The sequence below is a fragment of the Mauremys mutica genome, chromosome 3 (assembly GCF_020497125.1).
Source record: "Mauremys mutica isolate MM-2020 ecotype Southern chromosome 3, ASM2049712v1, whole genome shotgun sequence".
Lineage (NCBI taxonomy): Eukaryota > Metazoa > Chordata > Testudines > Geoemydidae > Mauremys > Mauremys mutica.
Window position 1 is genome coordinate 175,638,387 of NC_059074.1, and position 16,661 is coordinate 175,655,047.

The window sequence follows — 16,661 nt, forward strand, 5'->3', positions numbered from 1 at the left end:
TAATAACATATTAGTGCTTCATACATGAGAGAGGATCTATCCCTTCTGCAATTTAAAAATGTGTGGAAGATTACAAATCTGACTTCCCCAAAGAATCAATCTGTTCATTTTGACATCAACATGACTGGAAGAGTCCTTACCCGTTGCTGAGCTAGTCTGGGTCATGGAGATTGTAATGGTGGCATGGACTTCATGTACTACAAAAGTGCTTAGATTTATTTGCTGTGTTACTAACTATCCCCCCCTAAATCCTATTCCTCCTTTTCCACAAGTTCAAATTCCATTGCTAATCAAGCCCCAGACCCTGGTGCTAGGCATCTTTTAGAAAGACTTATAATTACAGATAGAAAGCTGAAAAAAGCTTAGCTCCCACAGCATGTTCTGATCTCTGCCCCCTACCCAAGACTTCACTTCTGCCAGTTCAGATTCACTCCCATGCTTACTTGCAAAAAGAGACCAAAGGCCAAATTCAGACCTAGGATAAGCAGGCTCATCTCCATGAAAATCTTGTTCTAAATTAAACTTTGAGGGTACAAACTGATAAGAAAAATGGGTGTAAATAGGGATGTGATTTTAGCTTGCACCAATTTGCATGTGCAAAACAAGTGTAGCAACCAAAGGGGCAGAGTGCTGAGGCACAGCAGGAAGAAGCAACCTTAAAAGAAGGAAGGATATAAGGTAACGTATACCCCTATTTCTCTTTTGCCCTCCTATTAGTGACTGACTTCCTGCAATACCCAAACTTCCATTCCTTCAATGTACTAATTAACCCCCTTTGGTGTGGACCTTGCACTTGTTTTGCACACCCACTGGATGCCAAATCAGTGCAAGTTACACCACTTTACCACCTATATATGCACACACTTGTTTTCAAACCAGTTAACACCTGGTGTATAATTTAAACATGGTCATTTATGGCTAAGCAGAATTTGGCCACTTGAGTCTGCTTCAGCCTTTAGAACAGGGGTGGCCAAACTTACCGACCCTCCGAGCCACATCTGACAATCTTCAACAGTTCGAGGGCCAGGGCGTGCCTGCTGGAGCTCCAGCCCCGCGGGGAGGTGCCCGCTGGGCTCGGGGCTCCAGCCCTGCTCCTGCTGAAGCCCTGAGGCAAGATCCTCTCCTCACTGGGCAGAAGCCAGAGGTGATGTGGGGAGGGCACCTGGGGTCATGTGCTCCACCCAGATTTTTGCCAGGGTTTGCTGGCCCTATTTGGTAAATTGGTGCCGCCAGGCCCCCTCCCCGCCTGGCAGCTGCTGGAGCTGCTGCTTTTGCTGCTGCCTCTCCCCAGGGAGCTAAAGCAGTGGCCCCTCCCTGCCGCTCCCCGCTCTTTGCCACTGTGTCTCCAGGTGGAGCTAACACCTGGGAGCCGCCGGGGGTGGGGGACAGTGAGGGTAAGAGGAGCAGGGTGCCTGGGATGTGTGTGACTCAAGCTGTTGGGGGGACGAAGCTTTAAATTGTGCCCTCCCCCGAGCAGGCACCTGTCATGTCTGGCAGAAGCCCCGAGCTCCCCCACCAGCCTGGTAGGCAGAGAATGGGGGGAGTGGGGTAAGGGGGCTTTGTGAGTCTCACTTTAACTGTAGAAGAGCCACATGCAGCTCACGAGCCACCATTTGTCCATCCCTGTGAAAATAATGCATTAGTGAACCCCGTTCACCAGAGAATGTCTTACCTTGGTTTTGCCTGGGACAATCTTGTCTACTTTAAATGGGATGGAGTTACACTCTCAGCTTCCATATTTTTGGCCACAGTTCCTGATGAGTGAGTGAACTGCTGTTTATCATGCACATTTCATTTACAAGTTATCAGTTTTCTTAATTTAAAGGGGCACTGTCAAAAGGACAGTGTGATGCCCAGAGTGAAGGTTATTTTTGAACATAAGGTGGATAGAGTTGTTACAAAACCCCATTATTAAAAATATTTTAATGAAATTTAAAAACAAAATAAGAATGACACCCACTTTTGTACCTTTGTTAAATATTGTCTATGGGACTGGACCCAAACACTGAATCGCTGAACTAGTGTAGAACCAGAAAGTGAAAATGACTGTAAACAGAAGAGAAACTGACCAGTTTATTTTTTCAGGGCTAGATCCTATGCTATTTTAAAGCAGCTGAGTATCTGGCACTTTTTGTCCAAATTGAGTGAAATGCAAAATGTAAACAAGTGGTAAAAAGTGCATTTGATTTAATTAAAAAGTAATCAATAATAGACTATTATATTAACCGCATAGTTAATTACTTTTAGAGTCATATGACTTTTATCCTAAACATATTTCTTTAAATTCTTACTGTTCTAAATGAGGTCTAATCAGTTTGGTCAGCCATTCTGTGTGTACGGTAAATCATGTATATTTTATGTTATCTTTTCGTGGCTATTCTTGTTCTACAAGTTAACATCTGAAGCTTTCACTGTAAACATTGAAGCCAGCATGAATTACTATAGATATTTTGTGTGACAGTTTAATTAACTGTGGATTCTTGACCTTTAATACATGTCTGAGCTACAAGTGCTTAATAATGAGCCTTGTAATGTAAAGTAATATGCCTGTTACTTTATAAGGTTAAGAGGTTTACTTACACAGCAGTTTCAAACAAAGTCCAGAGACACAAAACTAATTAAGTAAACTAAAGTAAGCCAGTCTGAAGCTATGTAATTCTAAACATTTTATAAATTCACAGTACAGTAGATGTTGTATCAGTGAAAACTACCATAGCTAAATACTGATTTCAGCTTTTTGGGTATTAACTGCAGAGGCCCTGGGACTTCAGTGCTCTGGAACCTACAAAGTCTAATTGTATTACAGGGTTATAACATTCTGCAGAACAAACCCTTTTAGACAAGGATGCTAGCCCTAAACATGCACGCACACACATGCACGTGCACACAGATTCACTCCTCCTCTGCAGCATAGGTGCTGGAAGTAGGGGTGCTGGAGATGCTGCTAAGGGTGACCAGATGTCCCGATTTTATAGGGACAGTCCTGACTTTTGGGTCTTTTTCTCATATAGGCTCCTATTACCTCCCACTGCCTGTCCCAATTTTTCACACTTGCTGTCTGGTCACCCTAATGCTGCTGCACCCCCTGGCTTGAAGTAGTAATAACAATCCACATACATGGTTTCCGTCTTCAGCACCCCCAACTATAAAAATTGTTCCAGCAGCACTGCCATGCAGTGTGCACACACATGGACTTGTGTAAAGACGGAAGATGATCAACTCTGGTGACACCATGAAGAGTACACTAAATAAGCTTAAGTCCACTAATGTCCATAGCAGAAGGAACCATCTCTAAAGCTGATTGCCAGGATACTAGCTGCTAAATAGCCACCAAGAACTTTGAAGGGTAGATGTTCATGGAAAGGTTAAAGATGAGAGATACTGACTGAGGACAAGTATTCTTAGTTGACAAAAAGCCAGTTATTGGTGGGGTGGAACCAGGGGCGACTCTAGACATTTCGCCGCCCCAAGCAGGGCGGCATGCCGCAGGGAGCGCTCTGCCGGTCGCCGGGAGGGCGGCAGGCGGCTCCGGTGGACCTCCTGCAGGCGTGCCTGTGGAGGGTCCGCTGGTCCCGCAGCTTTTTTGCCTCCCGGCGACCGGCAGAGCGCCCCCCGTGACATGCCGCCCCAAGCACACGCTTGGCGTGCTGGGGCCTGGAGCCGCCCCTGGGTGGAACAAAAGAACAAATATGGATGCACCAAGCAGAAGTTTCTATGTCAGCTGATCCAGCTCATGAATGGATTAACTTTATTTAAATAAAGGGGGCTAGTCTCTATTCCGTGCAACCTCTCCTGATATCAAAGGGCTTGCATAGGTGCAGCCCAGGGCAGAATTTGCGTGTCTAACACTACATCAAACTAGTGAACACTTTGTACCTGTGATAGACAAGAATTACTTACCGAATGCAAATGGATTCTAGTTACCCCATGTCTAAAAAGTTTGTCTCTTTTCCTACTGAACAGAGCCATATTTTAAAACAAAAATGCATGTACATTGCTTTGTTTTTCTGAAGGTAGGCAGCTATACACACAACTGCAATACTGGAATAAGGGTTACTTTTTAGGGCCAGTTTGTGATCCCTGTAACTCATCCTGACTCTGCAAACACTCCCACTGACTTCAGTGAGACTATTCTGGTGCAAGGGGCTATTCACCCTGAGAAAGGGGATCATGATCTGGCCCTTAATTCTGTTCAGGGCATAATTAAAATAATTGGAGCTCATCTGGCTGGTTGAGTTATAAACTCTTTGTTTGTTCTTGTTTGTGTGGTTGTGTAACCCACACAACTTCTGGGTGTGGTGTTCTGTCCCATCTAGTGGCACTGAGACCACTTAGACAGAGATAAATGAGTCTGCTCTACAGCCTTAGCTAACAGCCAGTTGACTTTTAGCTCATGTGGTAGGGGCTCAATCTTTAAGCTCCAGAGACCTCAGGTTCAATCCTGCCCACCGACAACAGGGGTCTGTTGGTATGTCAAGTGGGGGATTGTCTGGGATTTCAACTGGGAAGTCTCTGGGACGCGCTTCCTCAGCGAGGGGAAGTATGTAACTCACACACTTTCTGGGTGTGATGTTCTGTCCCATCTAATAGCACTAAGACCACTTAGAGAGCAAGCAAGAGATTAAAGAGTTTGCTCTACAGCCTTGGCTCATGCATTAAGTTCCAGAGGTCCCAGGTTCAATCCCAATTGGAGTCTGTCGGTGTTATAGTTGTCTTTGGGGTTTGTCTGTTGTTGGGTTATTTTGGGGGGCCTAGGGAACTTTTGCTACTGATAATTCATGTGATTTCATGACGTACTCCTGAGTACTTTGTCTTCTTTGCCCCCATACAACAGCAGTTTTCAGAATCTGAACTAAACACACTCAAAAGTGACTAAGGAATCGTGTAAACAGCCTTTTGGGTGGGTGGGGAAGGGAAGACAAGCTGTTTATATTCTGTGGTTTGAGAATCATCCATAGATTCTCAACACTTCCTTTTCTTACAGGTCAAACTCTTTTAACTGTGCTCATGCATGGATAAATACTGCTTCAGCCACCCCAGAGCATCATCAAACTAGCATGGAAAACCCTTGCTTGAAACTTTCTTTTTCTTCCACCCAAACAACCATCCCATCATTACTCCCTGAAAGGAGGCTGAGGTACTCTGGTGAGGGAGGCAGTCTAGCCTGCTCCCTGATCTGGGTGTGTTTTTGTTTTTTTCCTGCAGAAGTTTGGACTTTGACATTCCTTTCTTACTCATGCAATTACAACATGAGTGTGTGTGTGTGTGTAGACATGAGGGTCTAATCCAGGCCCCCTTGAACCAATGGGCTTTGAGGAGGTTCGCTGGAGGCACTTGGCAGCTGATAGGCCTTGTGTTTGTGTGTTGATGGAAACACTGTTGCTGGACATTGTTCCTTGAAAGTCCCAGAGAAGTTTGGGTGAGCTAGATCCATGCTTTTGAGTCACTTTTTCCAGAGAACGACGTGCATTCGGGCCAAACAGCTCTTTCTTTTTCTCCACAAAAGTGGGTTGTAGCCTGACTAAAATTGCTGCGAGGGAGTGATTCAGGAGTTTGCTAAGCCCTGCCTTCTCCGTGATCCGTCCTCTTACCACAATGAGGTATGAATAAGATTCAGTGTAAGCACTCTTTCGTGGCTTAGTACAGCCCAGTTGTTGTGTATTTCTGCTTCCACTCTCCTGACATGGGTGAATCAAGCCATAGACTGGGTAAAATACTCCTCCACTGAAATCAGTAGGAGTAACTGCAGCCAGCCTTGGCCTTCAATGTGCAAAGGAAAACAATGAAAACACCACATACTAGTGACGTCTCTGTTTTGCTTGACTGCCATTGCTTGTGCAGGATGTTCCATGAGGCTGGAAAAACAAACCAACAAACATGTACACCAGCAATTTTTGAAACATCACAGCTATGAGGTGGAAGCACTGAGTGAGATTCTTTGAAAGAGTTGTCCCTGGCCGGCAAATAAACAAAGAAGGGTAGATAGAGTCGTGTTGTTGGGATTCTCTGTGCCACGAGAAATAGCTGGCGTTGCACCAATGTGTGTGTGTGTGTGTGCTGGATGTCTGGTTGCAGTAATGATGCAGCTTCAGTGTGCTGTGTTAGGGAGAGAAAAGGAAAAACCAGATATACATGAGGTGACCGGGAGGAGAGGGGGGAGTATTCCAAGCAGAAGTGCTTGCATTCAGATAACTTATTTATTTATTTAAAACTGTAATGGTTGAGCAAATTAATTCTGTAAAAGGTAGAGAGCCTGCTTTTCTTTACCCTAGGGATTCATAGGGTAAAGAAGAGCCATGGATGCAGTATGTAATACATTTTAACAAATGTCAGCTATGAAAATAATGACTGTGATCAGAAACATTGTAGAAGGATAGTGTAATACAGTTTGAAACAATTACTCTCTAACGACAGCATAGGTTATTAAAAATCTTGGGCAACCATCATTAATGAAACCAGCTTGCCTCATTAGCCACACTTCTATATTATATTTACTGAGGTTGACAAAACTAAATATTTTCCTTTGTGGCTTGAATGGCATCATGAGGTTGCCAGTCTTACACAACCCATTTTTAATTTGTGAACGGCAAATGTTGTCCTGTGTACATGCTTGGTTTAGAATTGAAATGAAAGGAGGTTTTTTTGGTGCTACTTTCTACAATTTTGGATGTTTTGTATAATTTAGAACCAATCTGAAAATCGCAGGCTCTACATTTAGAATGGAACTAAAACATTTGTGGTTTGAGTTACATTCTCCAAGTCACAATTGGAAGTTCTCTTAAATATTGCTGCATGGGGGTTTTCTGTTTTGTTTTTGTTCTGTTTCTAATCTTTATTCCACTGGTGGACTTACTTCTAGAGATGAATCATTTGGGGCATAGCGTAGGTTTCTTTACATAGAAATGGGGTTTTAAAAGCATAATTTCCCAGAGAAAACATAGGTGTAAAAATACACACATGGTTCTGCTTTTCCTGCAATCTGCGGAAGAAGGACAATAGAGGTAGCTGACTCTCCTGCACACAAACGGTGCAGAAATCTGGGTGGAGGGACTGTGCATGAGCAGATAATCTGACCGTTACTTATTAGATCACTATTAAATTACCTTCAATCCAGTTCTTGGCTCAGATGCCTTCTACTACACCAGATCAAAAACTAAAATATTTGTTGTGTGGGGAAAATGTTTCTATTATATGGGCTTTCACCCTAGTTGCCAGCCAATCATAAAGTCAAGAAAAAAGTATGTGAAAGGTAGGTTCCTTCTCACTAAATGAACAAATATATTTCTAACTCTGCTTGTTTTAATTTTGCATCTTGTTTGATAGGTTGTGATTTTAAAAGTGTATTTGATTTTGGGAGAAGAGTTGATGTTATCTTCTTTTGCATCTGAAAAGTCTATTTATTTTATTGAGCTGTGTTGATTTAAATTTTTGATTTATCTTATATTTATTTGATTGTGCACTATGGCCTAAGGCTAAGATGCTATACTAATTAACTTGTGTTTGTTAAATTACCATAATCTCGTGATATGAAAACTCCACCCAGTCAAAGTAAAGAATCAGTGTCCCCTTGTGAGGGCCTAAGCAGTCCCTTTGAAATATTGTCAAATTTCTATGCGACTGCTATTTCCATGTTTGCAGCATCTTATAGATAACTTTCATAATAGTCTCTCTGTCAACATTTTAGAATATATTCACCTGGGGAAAAAATAGTTCTGTACTAAGTTGGCTGGAGGTCAGTCTCAGGGATTAAAAGACCGAGGCTTTTTACTCTGGTAACATGCCCATTAGCACACATCTACAACCTCATCCACCTAGGCTAGGGTTGCCAGTTTTCTAATTGCAGAAAACCGAATACCCCTGGCCTGCCTCTGCCCCGCCCCTTCTCTGAGGCCCCACCCTGCTTACTCTATCCCCCCTTCCTTCTTTGCTCGCTCACTTGCTCATTTTCACTGGGCAGGGGCAGGAGGCTGGGCTGCGGGAGCGGGTGTGGGATCCAGCTGGGGATGTGGGCTATTGGGTGGGGTCGGGGTAAGGAGTTTGGGGTGCAGGAGGGGGCTCTGGGCTGGGGCAGAGGATTGGGGTTTGTGTGGGCGAGTGAGGGCTCTGGGGTGCGGCCAGAAATGAGAAGTTCAGGATGTGGGAGGGGTCTCTGGGCTGGGGCCAAGGGGTTTGGAGTGTGTGGGGGGGGGTTGGGGTGCAGGAGGGAGTGTGGGGTACGGGATTCAGGAGAGAGTTTGGGCGTGGGGGGGGTTCTGAGCTGGGGTAGGGGGTTGGGGCGTGGAGGGTGCAGGAGGGAGTGTGGACTCTGGGGGGTGCTGACTTTGGCAGCACTGACTTCAGGTGGGAGAGAGTCTGCAAGGCTCCCAGGAAGCAGCTGCATGTCTCCATCTCCTAGGTGGAGGGGTGGCCAGGGGCAGCACATAGAGCCCTCCTGGCCACCCCTCTGCCTAGGAGCCGGACATGCTGGCTGCCACGCGGAGCTGCAGCCAAGATGACAAAGCCATCTGTGATTTCCCCTGATGACAAGCACTTCCAACCTGTCCAGCCACGCAACCTCTCCCACTCAAAATATGCTATAATTTGGCCAAGGTCACAAACGTCTTAGTTCATAGCCTCAAAATGAGAGCCTGTGTAGGTGACACTGGAAATGGGATACTTGCTAAAGAATTACAGCTTCTGAAACTGAGAGACTGATCTCTTACATGTCACATACTGTTCCCGTCCAAGCCAGGTCATTTAAAATGACTGCTATGTTATAGTTTTCTGACGAGGAAATGGAGCAATACATTTCACTGGACACTGTCTAATGAACAGCTAAGGGCCAAAGCCATCAGCTGTTGTAAATTGATGAAGTTCTACTGAAGTCAATGGGACTACACTGATTTATATCAGCTGAAGATTTTTAAACACTTCTTAATTTTTTTAATTTCCTTTTGGGGGAGATGTGTTGTGTGGTATAAATGCATTTTATAAATAGACTTGGCAGAATTCAATTTGTAAAAAAAAAATTCTGATGGATAATATTGGTTTAATTGTAAGCATTTTTTTAGACTGTTATCCATTTTAGATTTTCACAGTGGCATGACATTATTGGGGGATGTCAGACAATTATTTTATGACAGTAGACATTGATATTCAAAAAGTTTGACTTTATAGACTGTCAAAACACAAATTGTCAGCATCACATGTCAAAATATACAAAGTAAATATCCTTAGATCAAGAAATCATACCTATTCATTTGTTAGCCCATTTCTAACAAGCCTAATTCAAAAGTCAAAATCACTGGATTTTTACGCTAATTAAATTCTCAAGCAGCTTTTTTATTTTTTACTTTGCCTATCTGTAAATCTTGATTATTACAGTGCAAATATTTTTTCATTGCTTTGTGTATGTACGGTGAAATCGACATTTACTGGTAAAAATCTAATCCTTCCAAGACTATTTATGAAGTACTGTATAGGAATTAATGAAGTTTTCCCTCAACAAATTAGCCACCCCAAACTTGTAACAAACATGCTTGTGTTTCTTGCTTCTTTAAACTTAGCATTGTGCTTTCTGGTGGATTAATTTTGTCCACTGCCTCTTGTAAAATACCTTTGACCTTTGTTATTTCTTCTTCTCCTTGGAGTGTGGAGGAGCCAGCTCTACTGGTTATGTTTATTTCACTGGAGGGACAGACAGGAGAGAGAAGGAGACTTTACTAGAACAGATTTTGTCAAGAATTGGCTTTATTTCATGCTACAGTATTTTTCTATTTAATATATTTAATGGTCAGTCTCTTTCATAGTAAAAAAAATAAAATAAAAAGAATGTTTTTTCATGTGTAGCATCAGCTTTTGAACTGGGACATTCTGTGTAGCCCAACAGAGTTTGATAGCCTACTGCTTACTTTTACTGAAATGCAAGGAATGGCCTTTCCAACTCACTATATCTAGAAACAGTGCCACACTCTCTGAAATAGCTCCAACTGTAAAACAGGAGCTGTGAACCCATCACGCTGGTGCACTGCTCTCTACACTCTGTTCCTAGCAGGATTGGATCCTTTGTGAGAGGTCTGTAGTCAGTAGTAAAATTCACATTATTAAGGTGTATTTTCTTTAATATCTGTCCCATATGACAGCAGTGTAAAAGATCCTTGCACTGTAGGCAGAATTATGAGAACAGCATTCCATGATATACTATATCATTTCATACGTTATTTTATATAGTTATGGAAACTAAAAGATTCTGGATGTAAACCTTGCCCTTGTAAAGACAATGGGAGTTTTGCCTTTGACTTTAAATGGGGTCACAGTTTCTTTACAAGGCGTAATGAAAAATATATATGTCTCCAAAGATTGAAAATATCTGAATTCAGCTTGCTTGAAAAATCTAAACAATTTTTAAAACCTCCTGAAAACAAAATCCCTTAGTGAATCAAATTTAAATTGAATGATGGCAGCACCCATGATTTGCTGTATCTTTTAAGTCTTATCACTAAAGGCCACATTTTTCTCCCATTGAAGTCAGTGGGAATTCAGTGGGACCAAATGTTGGCCTGAATAAAATTTCAACTTTTTCTTTTATTGTGATGTCACTTTCCAGAGGCTTTTATAAAGAATCAAAATGCTATCACATCTATTATTTTAAGCCAAATGGCCTGCTGGCTCACTGCTGAGAAGATCATACCCCTTGACAGTTAAGGTCTCTCTTAAGATATGAATTGCTTCTCAGGAGCTGTCTTTTTTGCTTACTTTATAGGAGCAGCTCAGAAAGGAGGAAGGAGAAATCAAGAGATGCAGCAAGGTGCAGAAGAAGCAAGGAGACTGAAGTATTCTATGAATTAGCTCATGAACTGCCCTTGCCCCACAGTGTTAGTTCACATCTGGACAAGGCATCCATAATGCGTCTGGCAATCAGTTTCTTACGCACTCACAAACTGCTGTCCTCAGGTAAGGCCCATGGAAGAGAAAGGTCACTGTTAGTTGATATCCAAATGGCAAAGGTATGCTTATTAGTTTCTAAACACAAGAGACTAAAGGCATAAAGGGGACGCCTCAGCATGTGTTCTGAGAACTCAGACAAACATTAGAACATAGCTTTTCATCAGAACAATGGGATTTTTTTAAGGGCTTAGAGAAAATTGAGCAATATCAGTCATTAATCGTGCAAGGTATTAATTGTCAAAATAAGATTTGAAGCCAAATTCAATGACATTTCATATAGGTAGAAATTAATCTAAAAATGCCCTAGAAAATGGTTAATTAAAATCAATTAAAAAGATTTCAGGCTTCAAGAATGTAATCATAATTAAAATACCTAGATTATAAATTACAGATCATTTTCCATGCTGAGACAAGTAAATCCTGATTTGGCATGGAAAACACATTTGCATACATGCATCTAGAAGGTAGCTCTGACATTTTGAATGTCAAAAAAACATTGTTTAAAAGGATTAATTGTGCTATATGCTGATAGTAGATCGATAATAGATGGCATTCTGGTAGATCTGAGGCACAATGTGCTAAAATAGCTAAAGCCACAATCTTAAAATATTTGACCTGGATGGACAGATTCTGTTAAAAGAGAAACCACCCACTTTGCTCATATCAGAGCTATATGATGGCGCACATGGTGAATGGGATCTTTCAGCACCTGTAAATTATGAAATGTATTTTAAAAGTTTTTAATTACTGCTACCACTGTAGAGTGTACGGGAAGTGACTTCGGTGGACATTTGTGGCCCCTGCAACCTGCAAGGTCAATGAAAGCAACTGTAATAGCAGTTTCCATTCTTCTTTGATTCTGAATTGTGGCAAGGAATAACACCTGTATTTAGTTTTATGACAGAAAAAATCAGGGATGTAAAATGGTAAAGAATAAATCCCTTGATGTTTGGAGGCATGCCATTACTCATTACCTACAATAGGATGTATAAGGAGTAATTACAACATCTGAAATCAAAGGGTCACTTAGTTCTTTGGACTAAACACTGTAAGATCTAGGGATGGTAAAACTGTTTGATTAAACTAAAAACAGACCTGAATCTTTGGATGTTCTTCAAAGTTAACTATGTCTTCAAGTGTTGCATGTCACTAGTCTTGATCTTTCTGGGGTGATTTTCATACAATGATTTCTTGAACACTGAAACTACAACATTAACAATAACTCATACAATGCCTGAGTTAAAAATGAAATAGTATGGGTGAAATTCTGTTCCCAGATAAGTCAATGGCAAAACTCCCATTGACTTCAATGGAGTCAAGATCTTACCCACAGTCTTTAAGTTGACAAGTGGGATATATAGTAATACTGCAAAAAAATGCTATTAGAAAGCATCTTATTTTTTCTGTTACTTCTTGAGTGTCTGTTTTATCATGGAGTGTAATAGCTAAATCACATGCTAATTGTAGTTATTCAGCAGGTCACATCAGATTAAGTCAAATTCACGCATTTCTTTTTCCAGGTGATTACGGGATGTGTGTGTGTTTACTGTGGTGCCTTTCCACTTCCTCAGAACTGATTTAAGAGTTTTTATTCTTGGCTCATAGTGATTGTGAGAACATTACATTCTATCTGTGCCTATTATAATTGAAAATGAAATAGAGGGATCTTTAGAAAACTGTTTGCTAACAGAACTTGCATATCATCTGTGGTTTTATGAGTAATATGCCATACTCAAACAAGTTGCATAAAATAAACAAACTTTCTTCCCATTAAAAACTCCATATATCATACCAACTAGTTACTAGTTAACCAATTTTAAATATTGTAGAATTTTTTTACATCTACAGATTGTGAGCTATTGATTGGTTGAGAGTGGACTAGAGTAGTGGGAAAACAAATTTCTTTTTTTCCCTAAGGACAACAAGACAGATAACATTATATTACAAGGATGTCTTTGAAAGTTAAAATTAAATAACTTCAGATTTGTTGTTCTCATCATCACACAAGGACACCAGATTTATTTGGCAATTACTAAGGCAAAATGAATTCTTTCAAAAAGAATTAAATCTATATTTCTTGGCAGACTAAGAAATACGAATAAAACATATCTTTTAGTGCCCTCATACATGTCTGGCTTAAGTTTACACTGCTTGACACTTCCAAGATCTGATATTGGCATGATTTGTCTGTGATATTAAATCAGCTTTTAAAACAAGTGTGTGGTGAATGCAACTGAATCGCTTTGCCTGGAATACCCCACTACCCAGTACCTACATGAACCTGAAATAAGTCATCAGTTACAATTGGGACAGCCTTTGTTTTAATAATTCAACTTTTTATCTTCCAAGCCAAGTATAAATTTAACTATAAATCCAACAGCAAGTCAGATGTTGTTGTTCTGTTTGTACAGCAAATATAATTACAGCATCTAACCAAAGTCTGAGTTGTTTCTACACAGAATGCACCTTTAGACATCCAAGACTTTCAGAAGTTATTTTGGGTGTCTTCACTTTTGAGTGCCCACCTCGAACACCTTAAAGGGGCGTGATTTTTCAGAAAGTGCTTTACATCTGCTCTCCAAAAATCAGAACCCTCTAAGGTGTCCCGAACTGAGCATACAAAATCCTTGGTCACTTCTGAAAGTCCTGGCCGGTAGCCGTGTTCATCTCAGGTGCAAATCTGTTTAAGTTAACCAAGTGATCTACAGATGAATTTGACTCTGAATATTTGAAATAAATAGTTTAAAAATGTTATTGGTTTTAGAACACAGCGGTGTTAAATTACTGCAAAGATTTTTGAAATCCTTTTTGACGAGACAAGACTTTACTTTCATCAGCTTGTTGCCTTCCTCAGTATTCACACATGATTACCATTAAGACCAGTGGGAAGAATGCATTGGTATCAAGGGAGAATAGAAACTTACCAATAAAGTCCCAAGAAGGAAACACAGATTGAGATATTTTAGGAATTATATATTGAAAGAATTAGCCTAAAATAAATCTATAGCCATTAAGAAATTATTTCTTGCCCTGAATAAGTGTGATATTTGGAAATCAAGTGTTTTGTAAATAAAAGTTCACATTTCTCAGAAAATTTTTAGCGGTCAAGGTTTAGTTGAAAAAAATATTGTTTTTGTCCCTCAAGAGAGAATGGGGGCTGGCTAATAATATGGAGAGCTTGACTTTGTTATATAATAGTTATGTACAATAGTTAATGCTTAAATACCATAGTTTTTCTGATCAGTTAATTTGAAAACAGGATGAGAATTAGTTTACCATCTTTGATGTTGGGCTCTTTTGAATTAGATACATTTTAGCAGCATACTAGCTGTCGTCAGACAATGATGAAATGTCAAATTTAATGGAAAACTTTAGTTTCAATACAATTTGTTGCTCATGTATGACCAGGATTGCTGCTCATCATGCAAACATTCTGAAAGTAGTGTGGAACAAAATGGAAAGTGGGTTGTGAGATACTTGATCACATTCTGCTGTCAGTCACACCAGTCTAAATCGAGACTGGCTGCAGTAGCTTGAATAAAGTTACCCTTGATTTATGTTGGTGTTCACAAGAGCAGAATTTGGCCCTTTTATTACACATGAGGGATCTAATTCCAGTAGGGTACATTGATAAAATGATTGATCAGAAGCACAGAAGTTACTGTGACAGCTGGTCTCTGACTGCTGACATTGAAAATGGGAATTTAAAGGGCTGAATTCTCCATGAGAAGCAGTGGATCGCCTCAACCCAGGCTATTACTTTTCATTTTATCTTGTCTTTTTGGACACAACAATGATTAAGTCAACTAGACATTTTTTATAAACTGGACTTGAGTGTATTTATTTTGTAATTGCCTGGAACTGTAAAAATAATATTTGCTGCATTTATGTACTCACATTGTTAGTAAAACAAGCTGCCAATTCAACTTGAAAAAAATACTTTAAAGGGAATCCAATACACAATGCTGCTTGCTTAGTGGTTATTCAAGCTTTAATTGTTTTCATCAAAAGCTACAGTCATTTAAGAAAAAAATGTTTTGATATCAAAGTATTTGCAATGTGTTCTGATCCTGCCAGGGGTCTGATACTTCCAAGGGCTGACCTCTATAATTCTCATTGTATGGGTGAGAATTCAGAGTGCTGAGCACCTCAGAGGACTGGATCCTACATTCACACTGTAACAGGAATTTTCAAAGGGGTCTAAAGCAATTAGATAGCCAACTACTCTTGAAAGTTAATGGGTGTCTGACTCCATCATTAACGATAATAATAAAAATAATTTAATAAATGCTTAATAATAAACTCAAAGGGTTTTACATTGGAGGTCAGTGTCATTATCTCTATTTTACAGATGGGTAAAATGAGGCACAGAGAGGTGAGGTGACTTGCCCATTATCACCCAGCAGGTTACTGGGAGAGCCAGGAATAGAATTTAGGTCTCCTGAGTCCTGGGGTCCAAGGCTCTGTCCACACTTCCTCCTCCATTAAGGCCCTCTGAAAATACCTGCCTCCATGTAAGATGTTGCAACTCCATTGAAGTCACTGAAAGGTCTGAATTTGGCCCTTTGTGTCCTATCATAATAGGAAGTAGCTGCCTGAATATCTCAGAGTTCAAAAGGGTAAAAAATACCAGGGTTTGCTTTTATAAGAGTTGTTCTTTACTTAGTAACACATTTCCCTTTGATTTTCACAGTGGGCAATTCAGTGTGGGAATGTTGGAAAGGAAGTCTTTAACATTTAGAAATACAGGCTGTAGGTCTGACAGCCTGATTGAGATCAGTATCACAGGAAGCAAACTGAAACAATAGCTTTATAATTGTTTCCATGCTGTGTGTAGACAGAACAGTACACAATATAACTGGAACTTAGCAGAGATATTGCTAAATATGATCATCTTAAAGATTTTTCAAGATGTCTTCTAATTATATTGACATGATAGATTTTGTCATCTTTATATTAGAAAATGAGTGTGATTATTTTAGAATATATCTTGTTTTTTCCAAATTAGGATCTTGATCCTGCATTTTAGTTCTGTGAGTAGTTCAGCTGAAGTCCAAAGAGGAGTAAGAGTTTGCAGAATCAGGTTCCTAGGATCTTTAGTACACAGATAAAATTTGATGGATTGACATATGGCCGGGCATACTCTCTGAAACAGGGCAAGGGACTCAGCTGTTTGGGAGAGCCTCGGAGTAGAGCCGCTACTCTGGATCTACTCTGGATCGAGAGGAGCCATCTGAGATGGTTCAGGCACCTGATAAGGATGCCCCCTGAGAGGCTTCCTTTGGAACTCTACTGGGCACACCCCACTGGAGAAGGCCCTGAGACTGACCCAGGACACACAGGAGGGATTATATCTCCCGGCTGGCCTGGCAATGCTGGGGTATAGGCAGGCTACTTAAATATCAGTTTTGTATATTAATACATGTCGCCAGCAACTAAACTGAGACTGTAACAACATTCATGAGAAAAGAAGCATGACTGGGACCAATGCCTTGCACATCCGAACTCTCATTGATGTTAGTGAGTTGTGTGTTTCAGGACCATGTAATATGGATCACATTATGCCAGATACTTTCATTGGGCTAATCAGGCAAAGATTGTTTTGTCAGCTTTCCCTCTCCTTATTCTAAGTGTACAGACACCTGGGACACTTTTCTGTGTAGAAATCCAGCAGAGGAAGTTGGGTGTTGGGAGTCGTTTCTGTGGAGAGAGACAGCAGAAGGAATGGAGAGGGA

At 40.6% G+C, this 16,661-nt stretch overlaps 1 protein-coding gene across 1 annotated transcript in view; it reads left to right on the top strand.

Annotated features, from left to right (window-relative positions):
• Positions 1 to 16,661, top strand: part of EPAS1 (endothelial PAS domain protein 1) — a 152,828-nt gene that overhangs the window by 66,318 nt on the left and 69,849 nt on the right. Inside the window, exon 2 of the mRNA XM_045009139.1 lies at positions 10,742 to 10,932. Within this exon, the coding sequence (XP_044865074.1) occupies positions 10,742 to 10,932 (191 nt within the window). The remainder of the gene's footprint in view (positions 1 to 10,741; positions 10,933 to 16,661) is intronic.